The following is a 22,470-nucleotide window of genomic DNA, read 5'->3' as shown; positions in this document are numbered from 1 at the left end:
AAGCAGAAATAGATGTTTTTCTGGAACTCTCTTGTTTTTTCCATGATCCAGTGGATGTCGGCAATTTGATCTCTGGTTCCTCTGCCTTTTCTAAAACCAGCTTGAACATCTGGAAGTTCACGGTTCATGTATTACTGAAGCCTGGCTTGGAGAATTTTGAGCATGACTTTACTAGCGTGTGAGATGAGTGCAATTGTGCGGTAGTTTGAGCATTCTTTGCCATTCCCTTTCTTTGGGATTGGGATGAAGACTGACATTTTCCAGTCCTGTGGCCACTGCTGAGTTTTCCAAATTTGCTGGCATATTGAGTGCAGCACTTTCACAGCATCATCTTTCAGGATTTGAAATAGCTCAATTGGAATTCCATCACCTCCATGAGCTTTGTTCGTAGAAATGCTTTCTAAGGCCCACTTGACTTCACATTCCAGGATGTCTAGCTCTAGGTGAGGGATCACACCATCGTGATTATCTGGGTTATGAAGATCTTTTTTGTACAGTTCTTCTGTGTAGTCTCTTCCTAATATCTTCTGCTTCTGTTAGGTCCCTACCATTTCTGTCCTTTATTGAGCCCATCTTTGCATAAAATGTTCCCTTGATAGCTCTAATTTTCTTGAAGTGATCTCTAGTTTTTCCCATTCTATTGTTTTCCTCTATTTCTTTGCATTGATCATTGAGGAAGGCTTTCTTATCTCTCCTTGCTATTCTTTGGAACTCTGCATTCAAATGGAGAGTTTTCCCCTTTGCTTTTCACTTCCCTTCTTTTCACAGCTATTTGTAAGGCCTCCTCAAACAGCCATTTTGCTTTTTTGCATTTCTTTTTCTTGGGGATGGTCTTGATTCCTATCTCCTGTACAATGTCACAAACCTCCATCCACAGTTCATCAGGTACTCTATCAGATCTAGTCCCTTAAATCTATTTCTCACTTCCACTGTATAGTCATAAGGGATTTGATTTAGGTCATATCTGAATGGTCTAGTGGTTTTCCCTACTTTCTTCATTTTAAGTCTGAATTTGGCAATAAGGGGTTCATGATCTGAGCCACAGTCAGCTCCCGGTCTTGTTTTTGCTGACTGTATAGAGCTTCTCCATCTTTGGCTGCAAAGAATACAATCAATCTGATTTCAGTGTCAACTATCCGGTGATGTCCATGTGTAGAGTCTTCTCTTGTGTTGTTGGAAGAGGGTGTTTGCTATGACCAGTGCGTTCTCTTGGCAGAATTCTATTAGCCTTTGCCCTGCTTCATTCTATACTCCAAGGCCAAATTTGCCTGTTACCCCAGGTGTTTCTTGACTTCCTACTTTTGCATTCCAGCCCCCTATAATGAAAAGGACATCTTTTTTTGGGTGTTCTAGAAGGTCTTGTAGGTTTTCATAGAACTGTTCATCTTTAGCTTCTTCAACGTTACTCGTTGGGGCATTGACTTGGATTACTGTGATATTGAATGGTTTGCCTTGGAAACGAGCAGGCTAAACTTTAAATCCGAGGTTTGTGTTGTTACCGAATGCACACCGGGGTTCACGCCTGTGGGCATCCACAAAGCAGGTTAACATCTTCCCCTTGATTTAACTTCATTCTGCTGCTGCAAACTCTACCTACCATTGTTTTGGACAGCGTTAGCTCAGGGCGGTTTTCTTGCAGAGGTGTTTACCACGCTCTCTCTTTCTTGCGGGAAGGTGGGGTTGGAAAGCAGAATGTGTTTAATTACGTTGCTTGGGGCTTTTGTTTTGCTTTTGAGGGAAATTCACATAACATACAACTAACTGTTTTAAAGTATGAACAATTCAGTGATATTTAGTACATTCATAATGTTGTGCAAATGATCACCTCTCTCTGGTTGAAACACTTTTTTTCTCACTCTGGAAGAACACCTGTTAACCCTGAAAGTAAGCACTCCCATCCACATTTCACCCAACCCCTGGCAACGACTGATTAGCTTTCTGTCTCCACGGATTTACCTTATTCTGGAGATTTCATATAAAACAATAAAATATGTGACCTTTCGTGCTTGATTTCTTTCACTTATGTCTTGAGACTCGTGGACATTGTAGCATGTATCGGTACTTTGTCCCTTTTATGGCTAAATAATATTCCATTCGGTTGTCCATTCTTCTGTTTACGTCTTTTCCCACCTTTTGGCTTTTATGAATAATAGTTCTACAAACATTCATGTACAAGTTTCTGTGTGGATGTATGTTTTCATTTGTCTTGGATACACTGAGGAATGGAATTGCTGAGTTTTATGGTATTTGTGTGTTTAACTCTTTGAGGAACTGCCAAACTGTTTTCCACAACTGTTGAACAATTTTACATTCCCACCACCAATGTAAGAGGGTGCCAATTTCTCCACATCCTTGTCAACATTTTCTGTATTTTTTATTGTAGCCCATGTTTCAATAAGTTGAGCTCAATTAGTAATAAGCAATTTTCTGTCATTAAAGTTTTTTAAATCATCATTTGACTAGCCATTTCTCATCTGCTTTGTATCAAAATGTATTGAGATATTCATCTTATTGTTGGACAGTTTATATCCAAAATTTTCATACTGCTTAATACTGCTACAATAAATGTTGTTATATGTAAATCTTTGTTCACATTTCTGTTTACTTCTCTATCTTCTAGAATATATTCATAGGAGTGGAACTACTTGGTAAAGTAATATAAAACTTTATAGGCTTTTGACAAATGTTACTAAATTATTTCCTAGAAACATTATACCACTTTCTATCATAGCATTCACTGAGTAAATTGCTTAAAAATTTTTTTGTCAACATGATAAGCAAAAATAAGTGGTATCTTATTTTAAATTTGCATCTCTTTGGCAGTGAAATGGACTTTTCCTTCCAAATCTATTGTTCATTTGCATTTCTTTTATAACGTATCTTTCATTGTTGCTTGGTACTTTTCTTACTGATTTGTAATTCTTCAATATGTTTATGATAAGCTCAATAAGGCAACATAGGCCTTGACCAGCCTACCAACCAGACCATTCCATCCAACAACAGCAGAATACATATGCTTCTCAAGAGTACATGGAATATTCTCTAGGATAGCCCACATATTAGGTAATGTCTTCAGTTCAGCTCAGTCGCTCAGTCGTGTCCGACTCTTTGCCCCCCCATGAATCACAGCACACCAGTCCTCCCTGTCCATCACCAACTTCCAGAGTTCACTCAAATTCATATCCATTGAGTCGGTGATGCCATCCAGCCATCTCATTCTCTGTCATCCCCTTCTCCTGCTGCCCCCAATCCTTCCCAGCGTCAGAATCTTTTCCAGTGAGTCAATTCATTGCACGAGGTGGCCAAAGTATTGGAGTTTTAGCTTTAGCATCAGTCCTTCCAATGAACACCCAGGATTGATCTCCTTTAGAATGGACTGGTTGGATCTCCTTGCAGTCCAAGGGACTCTCAAGAGTCTTCTCCAGCACCACAGTTCAAAAGCATCAATTCTTCGGCGATCAGCTTTCTTCACAGTCCAACTCTCACATCCATACAATAAATTTAAAAAGATGTAAATCATACAAAGTATTATTAAGGTAAACTACAGACTTCAGGTGATAGTGCTGGGTGACAGTGATGTGTCAGTATAGATTCACTGATGTTGACAGTGGGGGAAACTGAAGTGCAGGGGCAACGATATGGCACTTTTTGCTGAATTTTGATGTGAACTTAAAACTGCTGTAAAAAAATCTATTAAAAATTAATAACTTGTGTACTAAAATAGTAAAACTATTATACTGAGGCATATCCAACAAGTTTCAACTCCTAATCCTGATAGGTAAAATATTCAATAGGTATTTGCTCATACACTGAATGGTGAAAATTCTTTCTTATACCTCAGGTCTGGGCAATGAAACCACTGGTTAAGAATGGAACACCAGATAGACAAAAGCAAGGTCCTTCGCACCCTCAAGTCCTTTTGGGAGCAGAACCAGGAAGGTGACTAGAAAACGAATTCATCACTTTAAGTGTTCACTTAAATCCAAACTCCTTCAGGAGAGATAAGACATATTAAAATGCTCAGAGGTCATCCAACCATTGAAATTTCTATGTAATTGACAAGTGGGTCACTCTGGAATAGGGCAGAGCAGGTATGCCTGTCTCTGTGAGAAACGCTCCATTCTAAGAGTGGTGGCATTTGGGAACAGGTTGGCAACACCATAGGCATGAGTCCAGCAACATTATCTATCTGTAGTAAGTCAGGCTGCCCCTCCACCCACCCTGCTCTAAAGCTGAAGCTGTAGATAGGTACAAGTAGCCAAAGGAAACCAAAAATATGCATTGAGACTTAGAAAAATGGAAAGAAGTGTTGAGATATAATATGCAAGAATAATACGTATTCTGCTGTTGTTGGACGGAATGGTCTGGTTGGTAGGCTGGTCAAATTAGGAACTAAAGCAAGTGAGAGATAACAATACTCAAACTGCCCTTCAGTTACATGTGTTATCTGTAGAACTCTTTACTGTGTGAACAGTAAAGTTAAAATGTCTAGAAGTGATCTTCAAGATGTCAGTCGACTTCCAGTAACACCAGTCGTCAGTGTGACTGCCTGCCTGTCAGCATCAGTGTGCTCCACCAGTCTATACTGGTTCAGCTAACTGGCTTGGCTTGGATTCCTGTAGAGTTGTGCTAAAGTGAAATATCTACATGTCTGATCGAGCTTTAATGGATAGCAGGTGCAGAGGAGAGAGGAAACATTCTGACCATTCCAGTATCAGCAATCTATCAAATAACGCCAACTGAGGTGTCAGCAGTGTCCCTGTGAGAGGCTGTGGACTCCAGTTAACCTGAGTTAAAGAAACATGTTGCATCCCAGGATTACATGTTAGAAATTAGATGAATCCAATAACGTAGTAGTGTACACGTTAGAAACCAAGGAAGCACTTGTAAGTGGGATTCTCTGAGTTGCTGGATTGAAAGTCCAGTCCGGCAGCCTTGGTTGGACTTGATGCCATTGAAGGGCAGTGTCACTATTTTACTGGTCCTGCACTGGTGCCAACCCAAGCTCACACCAGCTCATTTTCTTCAATTTGTCTTGAATTCAGGCCAGTTATACTAGGATTCATTCCTCTTAAGAACTGAACCCATCTGTAACTGATTTTAGGTAAAGAACTGAAGCAATGGAACATGTCTGGGGACCTGTGGACAGTCCTGTTAGCAGGCCTACACTTTGGTCCTTTGGGAGGTGGGGTTTCTTTTTTTTTCTGGGAAAAAATGGTCATCGCTGACTGCCACGACAAAAGCAGGCTTCTGCCCAATGTGGTAAGTTACATCCTAACAAGGAAAGGGAGATGTTACAGTCCTCATGACTTCGTGTCAAGATTTTGCTATGCTTGCTACTTTATAATCCTGGGGCTGAAAAATGGAGGCAGCACCTCAGGGCTGCCTGTGAAAGGGAAAGTGGCAGCTGGCCATCACCCCTGCTAGTCACCTCAGGTGTTCGTGATGGAAACAGAACTCAGGCCATGGACGTTGAAGTGGGCAATGCACCTCTAGTACTGCTTATATTCTTTAAACACTCAAGGAAAGAAACTTCAGGTGAGAACTGAAAAACCTGTGCAGTGAGCTGACTTATTATAGTCTCAAGTCAAAAATTAAAAGGGACATGAGTGACAAACCCTTGACTCGTGTCTCCTGGAGTTCTGAATCTTTCACTCACTGCCTATAAAATGAACCAATTAATAAATGAAGGTCCTGGCAAGGAAGGAGACATCCTCTGATTGCTGGCCAAGAATTCCTCTAGGACACTCTCCCTGACTTTTCCAGGCATATCCTCCTCAAGCTACCAAGGCAATCTTGGGACATGAATCACAAGGACAAGTGAGACGATAAATGAGCATGGAGGGTGTCTAGAACCCTTGACAGGCCAAACTTTAGAATGATGGAAGCAGGCTTTCCTTGCCAGAAGCTCTACTACAGCCAGAGGCTACAACCTTTGGGAGGGCAGGGGGCCAAATAATGTGCAGAAGCTCACATTTTGTCGTCCTGCTCACAACTGTAGGAATTTCTGTATGAAGAGGCACAGAGGAAAACTAGAAATCAAATCTGTGTCCTTTATTCCACCAAGTGGGCATATCCACAAGCCACATGCTGTGTCCTGTCTCAACAGGTTGTTGGATGGGATCCTGGGCCTGAGGCACATGATGACCTGGGCTCTGCTCTCCAGATGGCAGGGGTGGGCAGCGGAAAAGGGCTGAACATGGAGGTCGAGACCCCCCTAGCACTGAAGGGGGACAGAGAGCAAGGATGCAGGACCATGATGGCAGGGGCAGTAGGAGCCTTGAAGGACCTAAGTTGAACATTTTGAGGTGAGAGGCCTCTCCACCCAGGCCTCCAGGTCCACGGACAGCCACACCCAGACTGTCGATAGAGACAAAGCTGTTGCCGCCCACTGTGGTGCTACATTCTTCTAGATTCTTCTAGAAGTCCCTTTTTTTTTCCTGCTATGGTTAAGGTCTGGGAGCAGGAATCATTTGTCAGAAGAATGCAGAAGCCACTTGCTGGAGTCCACCTTTTCAAGATGAGCTGTTTGAGGCTTCAAGAATGAGAGAGAAGGAAGTGGAGAGCAGAGACAAAGAGAGGCTACCAGGTCCAAGGACAGAGGCTGGGAGCCATGTGCAGTCGGGCAGAGCAGTGGTCAGTGGAGTCGTGGGTCAGAGGCTGAGATACCTCTGGACTCGTTGCCACCAAACCAGGAAGAACTGAGGCAGAGGCAGCCTACCACTTGCTGAGGAGACAGAACTTAGGCACCAAGTAACAAAGACTCCCCTGCAGAATTGCCACTCTCTGCCCCAGCAGTCTCCAATGGTCTGCTCCAGACAGAGCCTAGCGGCCAGGGAGACAGGGCCTACTGCTGGGATATCATGGCAAGTGCCCAGTCCAAGAAAGCTACTGTGGTGTCCTGTAGGCTGAGCCAGGTCCAGTGGGCAGCCTCACTGAGCTGTGTCTTCATGCAGTCCCAAGTCACCTCGCCTCTGGGAGGAAAGCAGACATTTTGAGGGTTAGGAAATTGTGATGTGCAGCTGTGTCAAGTCAAAGAGCTGTAGCTCAGACTCACAACCCGGATACCAAAGTGCCCAAGGGATGTGCAGGGGGCAGGGCAGAGCAAGAAAACCAAAAGGGGAGCTGTGTTCCTGAGAAAGGGCCTGGGGCCACAGGCCTCCTGCTGGAGCCCTGGGGTAGGGTCTCACCTGCATGCCTCATGGCAGTACTCCTGGATCTGGGCCAGGGCCTCAAGCAGCATGTGCCACGTGGGCAGGAGGATGCTGTGGTAAAGAAACAGGAACAGTTCCCTCAGAGAACGGAGCAGCTGGTTCAGGGCATCAGGGAGCTGGGTCTGTAGCTGGACCATGGAGAATGGACGGGTTAGAACGACAGGGAAGGCAGTCCACATGGGGCTGCATCTTCCCAAGAACACAGCCATCCGGCGAGACCAGCCTTCTCTGACCTCCCTGTCTCTGCTTACCCTCTGGAAGAGGCTGGCGAGGCTGTCACCAAACCAGGCAAAGTGTGAGGCACAGTGGGCAGAAAGGAAGCCGACGGTGGCATTGGTGTGGGCCCAGGCCAGCTGCAAGCCAGGCCTCACCACAGTCAGCAGGTGGGAGCCCCAGGTTGGTAATGTCTCCTCCAGCCAGCTGTAGGGGAGACACAGGGGAGGAAGAAGGTGTCTTGAGTCTCCCAAGCAGGTTGGTCTAAGAACAGCTGGGGCAAGGGAGGCCTTGGGAAAGGAAAACCACAGCGGCTTCCCATTGACTGTCAATGCCATTACCACCCTGAACAGGCAAGCCCTCTCTCTCCCATGCCTCCCTCTCCCTGCTAGGCTCCCCCTCACCCCCACCCCCGGAGGTCTCACCTGTAACCCTGCAGGCTGTAGGAGTAGATCTTGGTGCATGCTTGTTGGCCAGCAGGCAAGATACCAGATGACTGAAGCAGCCGGCCAGAAAGGGAGGCTGCGGAGATGGGGCCTTGGGTGAGTGGGGAGGTGAGCGAGGCAGGGACCACAGAGGCAGGCACTACAGGCCCCAGAGCAGGCCCAGTGAGGGATGGGGCAGAACTGGACATGCTCACAGGGTCGCAGAGCCAGCTCCAGTCTGCTCTGGAGCACGTGTGGAGGGAGGGATGCAGGCCAGGAGAGCAAGAAGGATGCAGCCAGGTGGAGCTGTGGACTTGGGCATCAGGAAACCTTGGATTTGAGGGTCAGCCTTTCTACTACCTAGCTGTGATCTTATGCTAATTGGTCTTTCTGAGCCTCAATTTCCTCAGAAATTAAAAACAAGATAACACTACTCAAATGAGACCATGAATATGCAAGCATTTCTACAATGCAAAGCAGACACATCTGTCAAAAAATGTCTGTTCTGGAGTGTGTGCTGGGGCGGGGAGTGGTACATTCAGCTAGCTCTGTGTCCCCACAAAAAGCCCCTAGCTATCTCCTTTGCCAGCCAATCCCTGCTTACCCTGGAAAGAGCTGTGTGACCGGAAGTCATGGCACAGGAAACCTATGGCAAAGAGCAGCACCAACAGGAGTAGCCATGTCCAGGGCAGCCGGAAGCCCCGAGCCTGCTGCAACAGACTCTAGAAGAAGGGGCAGGGAGAAGTGGTCAGAAGGGAGAGGGGCTGGTCCTGGCCTCCTAAGGCAGGCCTCAAGCTAGGCCTTCCACAGAGGACCCAGCCCTCACAGTACTCCAGAGGTGGCGGGGGCTCCAGCGGCAGGCGGAGCAGGAATGTTATACAGGTCCAACCCAGGGTGTGCAGAGACTGTGAGGAGAAGTGTACGGGTGGTGGTGGGAGGCGAGGGCAATGGGCTGGGCACTGGCACCTTGCAGGCCGAGTCACAGGTGACGACATCCTGATTGCTGCCGCTGCCCTTCCTCAGCAAATCCTGGTTGGTAAGCTTGAAAGACTGAATGGTTTCTTGCAATGACTTCTGTGTCTGTAGAGTAAGAGAAGTCTAGGCTGAGAAGGTTAAGATTTAGTCCACGAGGGAACACTGAGCTTCCATTCTGCTTCGTATTCCACGCCAGAAGTGCTAATGGAGCGCCTTCCCAGAAAGTGGGGCCAGTGGTGGAGGGTACGAACCCAGAACCCAGACAAGGCTCAGCCTGCCGTGTCTTCTCAGCTCCTCACCTTCTTGGGAATCCGCTCCCAGGACCTGAGCAGGTGCTCCAGCAGCAGGCTGTGGAGAAAGCACAATCCTTTCCTATCAGGAGGCCCACCTGGCCCCTCCCGTCCTCCATGGGCCTCAGCTCCTTCAGGCTGAAAGACCCTCCATGCCCTGTCCCCGACCCCCACAGAGGAGCAGCTTCCTGGAAACCTCCCTGCAAAGCTCCCACAGGTATGAGCCTGAACAACAAACATCCCCCTTCTGCTTTCAGACAGGACACACCATGAAGAGTGAATTAAGGTTTATCTGTGTGGATCGGAGGCAAGTGACCCCCACCCCCCACCTGCCTGGACTGTGACAGATGCTTGGGATAGAGCTGCCGCCAGACGCTGGTGCTGAGGGGGTCCACCGTCAGGCACTCGGTCAGGCTTCTCAGGAGCTGCACAGGAGATAGAAGGGAGAGACCGCTGGGCACCGGGCTATGGTGGGGAGTGCTAAGAGCTAATTCCCCCTCCTAGTTAGTGCCAAGTGGGGTCCCCCAGGCAGCACTCCACCCTGAAGGGTGGAGAAATTGTGCGCATACCCTCAAAATCTCTAAGAGGCTGTAAGGGGTGGAAGGGGCTCCTGAGATCAAAATTCACTTGTCTACAAGGGACCATGAGAGACTGGTCAGATCTGAACAGTCTGCCTTTTCAGCTCCATTCTTCTGAGGGTGAAGCATAAGGGAGCCAGCAGTTGACTGTTGGGACCAAGCTGGGGAGGGGGTGTGGGAAGGGGAGAAGACAGGCTCCCAGTGGCAGGGCCTGTCAGCAGATAAGGACCTCACAACACACCCCAAGAAGGACAAAGGCAACTCCCACCAGTTCCTCACCTCTCTCTTCATCTCCGGAGGGCAGCCAGGGGTGGCTCTGGACAGGAAGGAGGGGAAGTAGGTATGTAGCGTGGATTCCGGCTTTGCCCCAAATGCCAGCACCTTCAGTCGTGGGTACAGCTGACACAGCTGCTCCTGCAGGCTGTGGAGGGGTTGAGAGGAGAGCTGACCATAGACTCTAACTGGCTTTGTGTGCTGTGTTGCTTGTGCCTGCGCAAAGTCCACACCCTGCCCAAGGTGGTGGTCATGAAGGGCCTTGTAATGGTTCCTCATCTTTCTAGACTCAGAAACTTCTTGGAAAATTTGCTCAGAGTCAGATTTTCCCCAGAAAATGCCCACAGGCCGATCACCATCGAGGGCCCATGTAATTCCAGGGTTCAATGATCCCGCGAACATGCAGGTTGATAATCTCAGATTGAGGGTGGAGGGAGGTGAAGGGACAGATGTAGTGTCCTAACCCTCTGCTGGGGTCCTTCACAGCAGGTTGTGCCCCGGGACAGCCCTACCTGGGAGTCAAGGAGTTGTTGGGCATATAGGCAAAGTCCAGAAGTGGGAAGAGGTCCTTGGGGCCAAGCATGCCAAAGCCCTTGGTGAGGTTGGGGTGCATCCTGTGGGGGAGGAAAGAAACAGGCTTGTTGGGGAACACCTGCCCTGGCCACGGTCCCAGCTAAGAACATCTAAGAAAAAGGGCATAAACTCCACTCCATCCCACCCACTTCCTGGCTCCCTCCCTTTCCTTCTTCACCACCACATTCTGACTTGGCAGGAGCTGGTCCTGATGCTTCTTCACTTCTATGGAAAACAGGACCACAGCATCCCATTTTGCTGAAATAGCTACCTGAAAACCCCTGGACCTGCTCTTCCCCTTCACCCCCAATTACTCACAGGAGCAGCCGATCCAGGTATGCAATGGCGAAGGGAGACAGAGACCTGATGCCCAGAACAGGTAGCATAATCCCCAGCCACACTGTGGAGACAAAGGTCAGGGAGAAAGCCTCAAGCCTGGACCCACTGGGGACATTAAAGAGGAACTTCCAGCTCCAAAACCTTTCTTTCTTTTACCTCTCAGTCCCTCGGCGAGGCTGGTAAAACCCGCTTGACCCAGGGCCCACATGATGGTCAGACACTTGGCTGGTCGGCTCTGGTGGGACCTCAGCAGTTCCAGGAACTGGGGAGACCAGTGAGGGAAGCAGGTTGGGAAAGGGCAAAGCACCAGGAGCACCCCCAAAGCCAAGGAAGAAGACAGAATTCAACTGGGAGAGGACAATGGAGCAGTGTGGTAACGTGGTGGAGTGACTCAGAGCACAGGCTCTGGCACCAGGCTATAGTCTTCACTCACACTTATCACTTACTAGTTGACCAACTCTACAAAGTAACTGACCCCTTCTATGGCTCAATCTTCTCATCTACGAAATGGGAATAATAGCGGTACCTACCTCATATATGTACATAGTGCTAACGCCATTAGCTAACTACTTGTCTTACAGGACCTCCCGCATCCCTTAACTGGGTTCAACAGACTCGATTCTGCCCAGTCTCCCCAGTCCTGGCCTCCCAATGACCCCATCACAACCCTGAGCTCACCTTGCCTAGGTTTGTGGTGACAATCTTGGGCTTGTCTTGCAGAATGGCCTGGATACAGATGCGGTAACCATGTAGTGACTCCCCTGGAGATACACATTCTCAGACCCACATATACTAATCAGCACCCCAAACCTGTAATCTCCCTTTCAGCAGCTGAGAGCCCAGAACCCAGGCCCAGGGAGTCCTAGCATCCTCCTCCTTTTCCAAAAGTGCTGGAATTAGCATGTTTCTCTGCTAAAACAGAACCTCTTCAGTTACTCTAGAAGCAGGAAAAAGGGTTCCCAAGATAGGGCTAGCCTAATTCTCACGGGACCCTCTCACCTGGAGTCTTATCCAGTTCTTGTAGCATGGTGAATAGACAGTGGTCGAAAAAGAGCTCCAGGGATCCTGCAGCCTTCGCCAGTAGCCCTCGGATGATGCCACGCAGCTCCCGGCTCACCAGGCTGTAGGGATAATCTGGGGTCGATAGGCCTCACATTGAGAGCTAGCATCAGAAACCTCTGCTAGCTCTGAGGCCTCTGCTTTGCTCCCTGAGAACTATAAGTGAAGGCAGAGGTCCTGCACTGTGGCTGGCATCCTCCCTATTTCAACGAGGCCCAGAAACTTTGAAGCCATGCTAATCTGAGGACAGCTCAAATCACCCAGGTAAGTCAGGGCAGTGGGGGGCATGGGGCTCAGTTACTAAGTAATGTGCTTACATACAGCCCTTTCAGAATTTTCTTCAACTCATCTGGAGAACTAACCGTGAGGATGCTGGCTAAGTGTGGGTTCACTTGGAGGTACTTGGAGCTTGTAGTTGAGATAGCTGGCCAGGTCCTTCAACCACACGGATGGGTTCCCAGAGAACACACTCTGGCTCTTCTCCAGTTCCTTCTGCAGAGCTGCCAGGTCCAGCTGCCAGGAACACAGGCCCCTCATGGTGAGTTGCGGGTGTAGAGTAATGGGGTAGAGGTGGGGAAATGGTTGAACTACGTGGTGGCAGGAAAAACAAAGGGTTTCTGCTTTTCGATGCAAGTATGTGGAATGCCATACTTTTGTTGCATCCAGATCTTCAGGAACTAGAGAACAAGACAATTGTAACTTCCGTTCTCAAGAACCAATATTCTTGGGTCCCTCACATGTGCAAGGGGAAAAACAGAAGGCAAGATGGAAAGTGAAAGATCATTCCTTCCTTGGCAGGAGGGACCACAAACAGTTTTTCTAAACCCTCTGTGTATCTCTGGATTTTCAAGGTTTTCCTCTCACTAATCTATGGTTCTCTATAAACTCATTCCCTGTCTACATTCCCTGTCTATCCTAAGTGCAGGCACTGCATGCCTTTGGGCTTCCATCCGTTCCGAAGGCCTCCTCTCAGTCAGCAGTGTCCCTCACCCCACAGGTCCCTCAGCAGCCCGTCCCTGTCCCACTTGTTTCATCCTCTCCTCCGGTCCTCGTTCTTCCCCTGCCTAAAGTCTCGGCACACTCACAGCTTTCAGTGCCTCCTCCAGGCTGCGAAAGCGGCCCTGCTTCTGGTTCTGGTTGGTGAGGGTCGCCACCTTCTTAGCCTGCTTCTTGTTCCCCGGTTTCTTAGGCTCCACAGCAGGAGGTGGAACCTGCTCCTTATTCTGCCGCTTCATGATTTTCTCAAAGCCCCGCTCATACAGGGTGCTTGTTGTCTGGATTGGAGCTGGGGTAACGACAGGCAGAGAAAGGGGGGCAGCCCTGAATAAGGAGGGCCTCACAGAAACAGTGGTCCCTCCCCACACACTGGCACTTAATCTCCAAGGAGGAGCCTGCCTCAAAGCCCCTTCTTGCATCCTGCTTAAGGAGCCCTCCTGGTGGCTTCTTTCAGTTACCACAACTCTTGAATTCATGGTCTCTTTCAGAGATAAGGCATTTCTTTATTAGGAAATCAGAGTATGGGAAAATTGGGCAGGTGGATGAGGTGCAACACAGAGGGCTGGCTTCTTTATTGAGTGGCTACCAGTCTGGGAAATCACGGTTTTCCCATCTTGGTTCTACCCCAGTTCCTCTTGGTTCTGATGTGACAACTCTATAATCAACAAGTGGCAAGCTTTCTCTGCTCCTCCAGGCTTTGAGGAAACAGGCACCACTTGGAATACTTGATGGCTGTGGAGATGTGTGTGGTGGATCATTTTCTCCCACTGCCGGGTCTCATGAGCGTCCCGGTCCCCACGCCCACTCCCTACCTGCAGGTTACTTAAGGCGGGGGCCCAGTGTATGATGAACCAGACTGCCTCTCCGCAGCTCCCGGACACCTGCCCGGCAAGGCCAGGCTATAGGGCCCGGGAACAGCTGGCAGGGAATGTGTGCTGTCTGCTGAGCGTGCGAAGACCGGAATCCTGGTCCCCTCTAACAAGTGATCCTGGAGAAGGCGTCTAACTTCGTTGGGCCTCAGTTTACTCATGTGAGGGGCGAGGACGGCGACCTCCCTCGCGCTGTCTACCTCTTGTGAGGGTCAAGAGAAACGCCAGGGGAGCGCCGGCCGAACTGGGAGGTACTGATCGGCAGGAGAGCTCGCGACTCCAGGAGGCCAGGGGTGTTTGGACCCTCTGGGCCCCGGTAGCGCTCGCTACCACCCGGGGTGGGGAGGTGGGGGGCAGACCCGGGGCGGGGCGAGGGCTACAGGGGGCGGCGGGCCGGGTGGGTACTCACGGGTCAGGTCGTACTTCCACACTCCGTTCGCCTCCCCGAGCGCCCGGCGGTCCCCTCCGCCGCCTTTACCACTGCCGCCGGCCCCAGGCCGCCGCCCCTTCTTCACCACCTCCCAGCGCCCCCCACCCGCCGTCTTGGCCGCCATGGCTCCGACCCTCCCGCCACGGCCGCCTCCCCGAGCTTTCCGGTCCGGTGCGGACGCGCCGCGCTCTGCCACGTCTCCTCGCAGGGCTTCGCGGCGCGTGACACAACCCGCAAGGCAGCTTGGGACTTGTAGTCATTGGTGTTTGCCGGGTTCTTCCACGCTAGGGGTCGTTGCCTGCAGAATCCCATGGACGGAGGAGCCTGGTAGGCTACAGTCCATGGGGTCGCTAAGAGTCGGACACAACTGAGTGACTTCACTTTCACTTTCCACTTTCATGCATTGGAGAAAGAAATGGCAACCCACTCCAGGATTCTTGCCTGGAGAATCCCAGGGACAGAGGAGCCTGTTGGGCTGCCATCTAGGGGGTCGTACAGAGTCGGACATGACTGACGGGACTTAGCAGCAGCAGCAGGGGTCGGCGCGGCGTCAAGAGCCTTTCTCAGCAAAAACAAACAAACAAAAAAACCAGCCAAGCAAAAGACGTTGAGATGAGAGGCTACTGCTTTCGGACAACTTTTATTGAGCCATCCAGTCCATCCTAAAGGAGATCAGTCCTGGGTGTTCATTGGAAGGACTGATGTTGAAGCTGAAACTCCAATACTCTGGCCACTTGATGCGAAGAGCTGACTCATTGGAAAAGACCCTGATGCTGGGAAAGATTGAGGGCAGGAGAAGGGGACGACAGAGGATGAGATGATTGGACGGCATCACCGACTCAATGGACATGGGTTTAGGTGAACTCCGGGAGTTGGTGATGGACAGGGAGACCTGGCCTGCTGCGATTCATGGGGTCGCAAAGAGTCGGACACGCCTGAGCGACTGAACTGAACTGAACGTGGAAGTATTGGGTGGCTTGGTGAAAATTTAACTGTTCCTTCCCATTCTAGCTGTGCAAGAAGGACGGAATGAAAATAATTCTCCTCAGCTCCTGGGAGAGTTTGTGGATGAAATGCTCCCTTCCTTCCAGGAAAGTTGCTAATGATTAAACTGAGTTTAACGAGCTATAAAAAAAGGTATTGTGAAGGAACAAGAGAGATGGAGCTTGAGGATTCCTTGCCTTGAGGCAGTGTTTGGGGTCGGGTCGGGCAGGAAGTGGAGAGTGGAGAGTCCTTGGAAAGGAAGCAGAGAAAAGTCTGTGGCCCTGGGACAGCCGGCACTGGGTTTCCCCTTGCAGGCAATGGGAAAGAAAAGGCTCTGACTCCCTCCGCAGAAGTCAGTCCCAAGTCCCAGGTGTGGCAGGGAAGCGATCAAGAACAGAAGACCTGAGGAACCACTTACGCAGGTTACATGCTCAGACATCCCCTATCTCTGGAGGTCCCTTGGACCATGCTTGTTGTATCACCTGAGACCTCAAAACTGGAAGCATCCCGGCAGGGAAGTATGAGGTATGAGTGAAGGTGAACTAGACGTGATTTATCATGATTAAGGAAATGTGCTATTTCATATGCCCTGCCATGCCAAGATTTTTTCAGTCCTATCCGACTTCATGCGACCCTATGGACTGTAACCTGCCAGGCTCCTCTGTCCATAGGATTCTCCACGCAAGAATACTGGAGTGAATTGCCTCCTCCAGGGGATCTTCCCAACCCAGGGATCAAACCTGCATCTCTTAAGTCTCCTGCATTGACAGGGTAGTTCTTTTTACCACTAGTGTCACATGGGAAGCTTACTATTTAATGCACACTCCCACATTTGACTATGAGATTCATACCTGCCATAGTGAGGAACAGGCCAGGCAAGCCTTTATAGTAAGAACTAGAGTCCAACTTCCCATAGATGAATAGTTTAGGGAGTGATGAATTCCTTTAGGAAGGAGATTAGAGAAGGCTTCCTAAAGGAGATGACACTGGAAATGTGTCCTGAGGAATGGGCAAATAGTCAATGGTTGGGAATTAGGGCAAATGGAAAGAACAGGCCAGGTGTGTGGACTGGATGTAAGCAAAGGCCTACAAAGGTGGGACGCAGTAGGGCAAGTCTGGGAGACTGGAAGTAGTTCAATGTGACAGTGCTTCATGGATTTTGGAGGTTATGTGGTTGGAAAGGGACGTGATCCCATATGCCAAGGTCCTTGCCTGTCAAATTTTGACTTCGTCCTGCAGATCGTGGGAAGCCAGTAGGAAAATGGCATACCTACTTTTGGAAAGGTAAGTGGGGACAGGTAAAGGATGGGGTGGGCTGGAAGCAGAAAGTAGAAGATAACCACCTCTTGCTGCTTCCTTCTGCCTGCCCTCCAGCCCATGCAGGCCTGACTGTCGCTGACTTTGCCTCAGGTCAGAGGGTCTGAAATGAAGTGCTTTTGCCCAGGACCATATTTGAGATAATTATTTATCAATTCATTTTTTTTACATAATTGGTTTAGCTCTCCTCAGACAGTGTTCTACCTCTTCTGTGTTACATGTATGGTCACAAGAGTGATACTGATTTTGGAAGAGAAACAGAAAGGGCTTTCCATAGAGGCAAAGAAGGGGGTGTTCCATGGTAGAAATATAGAGAAGGGTGGGGAGGGGCTTTATTTCCTGTCTTAGAATAGTCCAGCAGGTCATCAATTGTACCTTGGCACCTAGGGGATAGAAGTCATTCACTTACTTATCCAGTAGCATTTCCTAAGCTTTCTCTACCTAATAAGCACTTAGCACAGTGGTAGGTGGGAGCTAGAGGACACAACGTCACTTGCTTGAGAGGAACTTGTGAGACCTGTTTGGGAGACAGATGAAGCAGAAAATTGTAATTCACCATCTTAAATGTTCCAGAGTTTGGGAAGGAGGCAGTGGCTTTACATCCTTGAGCTGTAGGTCTTCAAAGAGCAACCTTAGACATTAGCCATGAAGGGTGGGCTTGGGCAGGTATCGTATCCATGGGGTAAGAGGGAAGAATCAAAAGACTGGGTCAAGTTTGGGATGGACATGTACACACTGCTATATTTAAAATGGATAACCAACAAGAACCTACTGTATAGCACATGGAACTCTGCTCAATGTTATGTGGCAGCCTGAATGGGAGGAGAGTTTGGGGGAGAATGGATACATGTATATGTATGACTGAGTTTCTTCACTGTTCACCTGAAACTATCACAACATTGTTAATTGGCTATACCCCAATACAAAATTTTTAAAAGTTAAAAAAAAAAAGATTGGGTCAAAGAGGATGGGTGACTGGCTGGTGTGGGGACAAGAACAGTGAGCTCATTGAAGCAGGTTTCCCATTGCTGCTATAAGAAATTGCCATACACTTACTGGCTAAACACAACACAAACTTATTGTCTTATAACTCTGGAAGGCAAAAGTCTGTCAGGGTCTCATTGGGGTAAAATATGGTATCCATAGGGCAATGGTCCCTTGTGGAGACTCTAGGGGAGAACCTGTTTCCTTACCTCTCCCAGCCTCTGGAGGCTGACCAAATTCCTTTGCTCATATCTCCCTTCCATCTTTAAAGCCAGCAGCGATGGGTCAAGTCCTCCTCATATTGCATCACTCTGACCTCTTGCCCTGCCCATTCCAATTTTATGGACTCTTGGCAATTACACTGGGCCCTTCTGGATAACCCAGGATACCCTCCTTATTTTAAAGTCAGCAGATTAGCAATTTAATTCCATCTGCACCTTAATTCCCCTTTGCCATGTATTAATAACCTAACATATCCACAGGTTCTGGGGATTATAATGTGGACATCTTTGAAGGGAGGTGTTATTCTGCCCACCACACCCACTTAACCATCAGGGTGAGGTCCCAGCCTGAAGATGAATGCTGGGCATCACAGAGAAACTACCTTCTCCTTTTACTGTATCTACCTGGAATAGCCTTTAAAACTAGGCAGAAGAATTAAAAATGGTAACATTTAAAAATTACTAAGATAAAATCATAATTTTCATCATAAAAATAAAAGCAGGCTAGGAACTTGGAGGAGAAAAACAGGAGAATAAGGAGAATAAATTCAGAAGTCTCTGTATGGGGGAATATGAGTCAAATGGAGAAGGTGAGGTGAATGAGGAATGAACAGACATGGTTTGCTTATTTCAGGTTTCTAATGAGTCACCGGGGAAATGCTGGTGGTCTGGAAGGAGGGTCTTGGAGCAAGGCGGTGGAAGAAACAACATCCCAGCAATGTCGTGGGCACACTCAGGACGGTGAGGAAACATTTACCAGGGCTGGTCAGAAGCTAGAGGAAAGTTCTGGAGGTCACACCTGGGTGGTCTTTGGGGATGAGCACAGAACAATGAGTCAGGAGGTCTCAATTCTAGTCCAGGTTTTTACCACCCTGAGCAAATCATGTCACATGTAGGTCTCAGTCCTTTCCCCAGTAAATAAGGGGCTGTTCTGAAGGGCAACCAAGGCTTTGTTTACACGGGCCTGGTACCCACATTCAGCTAAGTGCCCTTGGTCCCTGTTGGATCTTCAGGACACTGGTTATCATGGCCCTTGGCCGGCACGCACCAGGACTGCAGGGCTGTGCAAATATGATGTGACAGAGTTTCCAGCTCCCGGCTCCCATGAGAGCCTGTTCTGTGGAAGGAACCCGCTGGACATTGCTTTCCTCCTGGGCTTCAGTGCTTAGAGCCCTGGCTCTTTGTAACCCACTCAGCTCTGTCACGTGAGCCCTTGTCCCCATATGGATCACTGATGTTGGGTGTGTGGACTTTGACAAGGGTGGCGGACAGTATGCGGTCATATTGGCCCAAAGGGGACAGAAACAAGGCACCTCCCAGCCAGGGCCCCCTGCCACCCCACAGCTGCTTGACTGGGTTGCCCATTATCACAGCCATGGTCCTGAATTCTGTTCCTCTTCAGGGAATGGGAGTTCGGGCCTCCGTGCCTTCCCTTAAAGCCCTGGTACCAGCGTTGGGAGATGGGGGCTGGGTCAGAGCTGGGTAAGCCAGTGAAGCTTTCTGGGCCTGGGGGAGGATGGCAGTGATGCTGTGCCCCATGGCTATCACCTCTGGGGAGGGGGTCGCTCAGAGAAAAGCACTGGGGCCCAGGCTGTGGCTCAGTTGAGGGAGACATTGTATGGACTTTTACCACACAAGTTTATTTAAATAAAAGTGAACACATATGCAGGCTGGGTGGCCCGAAGGGCTGGGGTTGGGGAGGCGGGCAGAGAAAAGGCAGACGTACAGGAGGTCTGGGCAGAGTCTGTGTGGTATGAACCAAGCTGCAGGGGAGTGGCTGGGAGCCTCAGGGCAGTGCCGGGCTGTGGTGCTGGGGGCAGGGGGCCAAGGGTGGGCGAGCCTGGTGCCAGGAGGTCGTTTCATCCCTCACATGCTCCCCTCCCTCTCCCTGACCACCAGGGCCTTAGGTACCCCCCCCTCAGTTCCCCATCCCTCTCCTGACATCAGCCTTTCCCTCAACTACTGGGAAGTCAAAAGACAAAATAAATAAGAATCGGTGAGTCCAGTCACAGCCCTGGCAACGGGGGAAGGGAAGCCAAGCCAGGCACGCTGCCCCGGAGCCTGTGCTGCCAGCCCTGGGAAAAGAACAGGTAAAGTGCAAGGGAAATCCAGTAAGTAAAAATATACCAATGACTTTGTCAAATATACAGCTGCTGGCTGTCAGGGGAGCGGGCGGCTGGCTGGGGCGGGTGGCTGCGGCACCCTGGGAGAGTGTTGGCCGACACAGCATAGAGACAACGGAAATAAATAGGGGTGGGGAGTGGGCCGGGGTCCCGCACACTGGGCCTGTGCCACAGGAAGAGGGGCCTCCGCCTGCTCACCTGCCCCGTCCCCCCAAGCCCTGCTCGCCAGGCTCCCCAGTGCCGTGGCACTGACACAAAGCACCGGCCGACTGGCTGTCAGGAAAGGATTATAATGTGGGGGTGGGAGCGGGGTGGGGAGGCACGGAAGCCGAGCAGTCAGCCAGGGCTGGGGCCGCCCTCAGTACTCGTCCTGGTCTTCCTGTTGGTGTTCCTCGATCTCATCGTCCTCAGGGGGTGCAAATCCTTCCTGCAGGGTGGAAGGGAGAGAGATGCTGAGCCAGGCAGGCCGGCCGAAGCTGCGGACTCCTGCAGGTGGCTCGGAGCTGGCCTGGGTTCCGGCCCCCTGCCACTGCGCATGCCCTCTGGGACCTTGGGCTGGTGCCTTCAGCCGGCTGCCCTCACGGGCCCATACTCCCCGAGGCCCCTTCTGGTCTCAGGGTCTGGTGGGAATGGGGGAGGCCCATCAGGTGCCCAGCAGGACTCACCTCGGTGGCGTAGAGGATGCCAATGATGCCTGAGATGACGGGGCTGTTCTCACTTTCGTGTTCCTGGCAGATGAGCTCAATGTCTCGAAGTTTGCTGAAGTAGAAGTCACGCTCCTTCTCCAGTCCATCCACTGTTAGCTTCAAATCCAATAGCTGCTCGGGTGGGGGAGAAAGTGGTTTTCAAGCAGAGACCCCAGCATCAGCCTCCCTTCCCGCCCTGATGCCCCAGGGGCCTGGCTTTCTCAGCTGCCCATGTGCATGCCACTCACCTGCTGGTTGAGCTCAAGAATCTGGGCATCGGTCTCATGGCCACCGTTTCGGGCTGACGGAGGATTCTTCCGGAGGATACAGGGGGGAGCCACGTTGCTCAGCCGGCCAGAAGTCTGCATATTTTTGGGGCCTGTGGGGGACGTCCTCTGTGGAACTGTCCAGAGGAGGAAAGTCAGATGGGGCTGCGTGAACCCACAGCCCACAGACGTGGCACGAGACAGCCTGGTGTGATGGCGGGGCAGGCCCATGCGAAAGGCAGGCACTCGCCGTCCCCTCCTCTCCCACTCTACATCTAGGCCCCAAGCCACGGCCACACGACACCACAGCAGCTGGGCAGCCTTCTGGCAAGCCTGGGAGAGCAGGGATGACAGGGAGCTAAAGAAAATGTAAGGTGTGGGGAGGGAGGAAAGCTGGACTGAGGGGGAGTGGGGGGAACTGGGACAGCGAATTTGGGGAGTGGGGCTGGAGGAGTGAGGGCCCTCTTGTACTGACAGCTGGGGCCTGAGGAAAAGCAGCTGGCACAGGGCCTCAAGTCTGGTTCTTGCTGGGTCTTTCCTAACAGAAGCCCCAGCCCACAGCCACCCTTCCTGGGGGTGACTTCAGAGTCTCAAGACTGCAGGAGACCACAGAAGCCTTCCCCTGCCCCTGTGGGCTGCCGGGGCCTCAGGATGGGCTTGGTGCCCTCTGCTGGGCCTGATTTGGGCACCCCAGCTCCTCCCCCGCACACTGTCATGCTTTGGCCACTTATTTTCCAGCTAAAGGCAGCTCCCAGGACAGAGCTTCTAATGCAAAGCAAGCAGGAGAGTGGGGGCAGGCCCAGGGGGCAGCAGCGCACACAGAGGAGCCGCTCTGCTATGACGGGTTCAGACGCGGGTGGGCTGCTCCTCTTCCCTGGCCAATCCTCTTGTCTCCCTGAGGCCCTGTTGCTTTTCCCCCTTCTCTTCTAGAACCCAGACAAAGCCTCATTTCCAGAGATTGTCTCTTGAGGACTTGGGACTGTGAGATTCTCGAAATGCGGTAAGATTTGGTCCAGTTGGGCAAACTCCCATCCCCGGGGAATCAGGTGGGTAGAAGGCAGAAAGAGTCCTTTGTGCCAGCCCCAGGCCCTTGGCTGGGATGACCTGGATGCAGGAACCGTGCCATGGGCTGCCCCGTCACCTCAAGGTCAGCGAGTTAGCTTGGGCGGCAGGAAGAAGTGGCTTGGGCCTCCCACCACCAGCAGCCACCTGAGCTGGCGCCGGGGGCCTCTCCTCCCACTGCGACTCCCCCTGGTCTAAGTGGGCAGCAGGCAGCGTCATCTGAACTCCGTGATAACAGTCTCCTTTAGGCTGGTGGGGGCTGGGCAGGCTGGTGACCCAGGGGGCGCTCCTGGCTGTAGAGCCCCGCCGGCCCAGCCCCCCACACCCTCTCCCCAGCTCGGGCACGTTACCTGCTGTGCCAATGAGTTTCTTGGATTTGTTGAAGATCTGATCACCTGGGTTAGGAGGTGGTGCTACGTCCTGGCCCTGCCGTGCCAGCAGAGGGTTGTAATCCTTTCCATCATAGTTTGCGTCAAAGAATTTCTTAAACCACTGAATAAACTCAAAATTATCTTGGAATTTTCCTTTCACTAATTTCTCTACAGGAATGATCTGAAATAGACCACAGAAGCAGAGAACTTTAACCTCCAGCC

At 50.6% G+C, this 22,470-nt stretch overlaps 2 protein-coding genes across 5 annotated transcripts in view; both read right to left on the bottom strand.

Annotated features, from left to right (window-relative positions):
* Positions 1-6,039: 6,039 nt before the first annotated feature.
* On the bottom strand, positions 6,040-14,423 carry TMEM214 (transmembrane protein 214). Of its 3 annotated transcripts, none has more exons than XM_088841241.1 (17): positions 14,214-14,422; positions 13,025-13,224; positions 12,302-12,452; positions 11,880-12,014; positions 11,559-11,641; positions 11,037-11,142; positions 10,860-10,941; positions 10,481-10,582; positions 9,975-10,116; positions 9,451-9,542; positions 9,127-9,175; positions 8,819-8,932; positions 8,457-8,574; positions 7,853-7,949; positions 7,466-7,634; positions 7,191-7,342; positions 6,040-6,535 (listed from the first exon to the last, which is right to left on the bottom strand). In XM_088841241.1, the coding sequence occupies exons 1-17, from the start codon at positions 14,356-14,358 to the stop codon at positions 6,400-6,402; spliced, it is 2,073 nt and encodes a 690-aa protein (XP_088697367.1). In that variant the 5' UTR covers positions 14,359-14,422; the 3' UTR covers positions 6,040-6,399. The 3 variants fall into 3 exon arrangements, with proteins under 3 accessions (XP_088697367.1, XP_055255079.2, XP_055255081.2); XM_055399104.2 differs by having other exon boundaries at positions 6,040-6,974; positions 14,214-14,421; XM_055399106.2 differs by lacking the exon at positions 6,040-6,535 and adding an exon at positions 6,838-6,974 and having other exon boundaries at positions 7,191-7,265; positions 14,214-14,423.
* A 4,909-nt stretch (positions 14,424-19,332) lies between these two features.
* Positions 19,333-22,470, bottom strand: part of MAPRE3 (microtubule associated protein RP/EB family member 3) — a 56,423-nt gene continuing 53,285 nt past the window's right edge. Inside the window, exons 4-7 of one of the 2 annotated variants that reach the window (XM_055399109.2) lie at positions 22,228-22,429; positions 20,798-20,952; positions 20,529-20,681; positions 19,333-20,290 (exon numbers count right to left, since the gene is read on the bottom strand). In XM_055399109.2, the coding sequence (XP_055255084.1) occupies positions 20,222-20,290; positions 20,529-20,681; positions 20,798-20,952; positions 22,228-22,429 (579 nt within the window). In that variant the 3' untranslated portion in view covers positions 19,333-20,221. The remainder of the gene's footprint in view (positions 20,291-20,528; positions 20,682-20,797; positions 20,953-22,227; positions 22,430-22,470) is intronic. The other variant, XM_055399108.2, reaches the window with a different exon arrangement.

Source organism: Moschus berezovskii, chromosome 11 (assembly GCF_049115385.1).
Source record: "Moschus berezovskii isolate FMDL1 chromosome 11, NW_MosBer_1.0, whole genome shotgun sequence".
NCBI lineage: Eukaryota > Metazoa > Chordata > Mammalia > Artiodactyla > Moschidae > Moschus > Moschus berezovskii.
The sequence above is the reverse complement of the archived record's forward strand: the minus strand, read 5'-3'. Positions and strand labels throughout refer to the sequence as shown.

Bases quoted from the DNA above. Each gene is read 5' to 3' on its own strand.
- TMEM214 (XM_088841241.1), bottom strand. From the start codon at position 14,358: ATGGCGGCCAAGACGGCGGGTGGGGGGCGCTGGGAGGTGGTGAAGAAG. The intron at 10,583-10,859 runs GTGAGTAATTGG...CCTCCCCCACAG, and splicing joins TACCTGGATCGGCTGCTCCT to GATGCACCCCAACCTCACCA. The intron at 7,343-7,465 runs GTAAGCAGAGAC...TCCATGGTCCAG, and splicing joins TCGCCAGCCTCTTCCAGAGG to CTACAGACCCAGCTCCCTGA.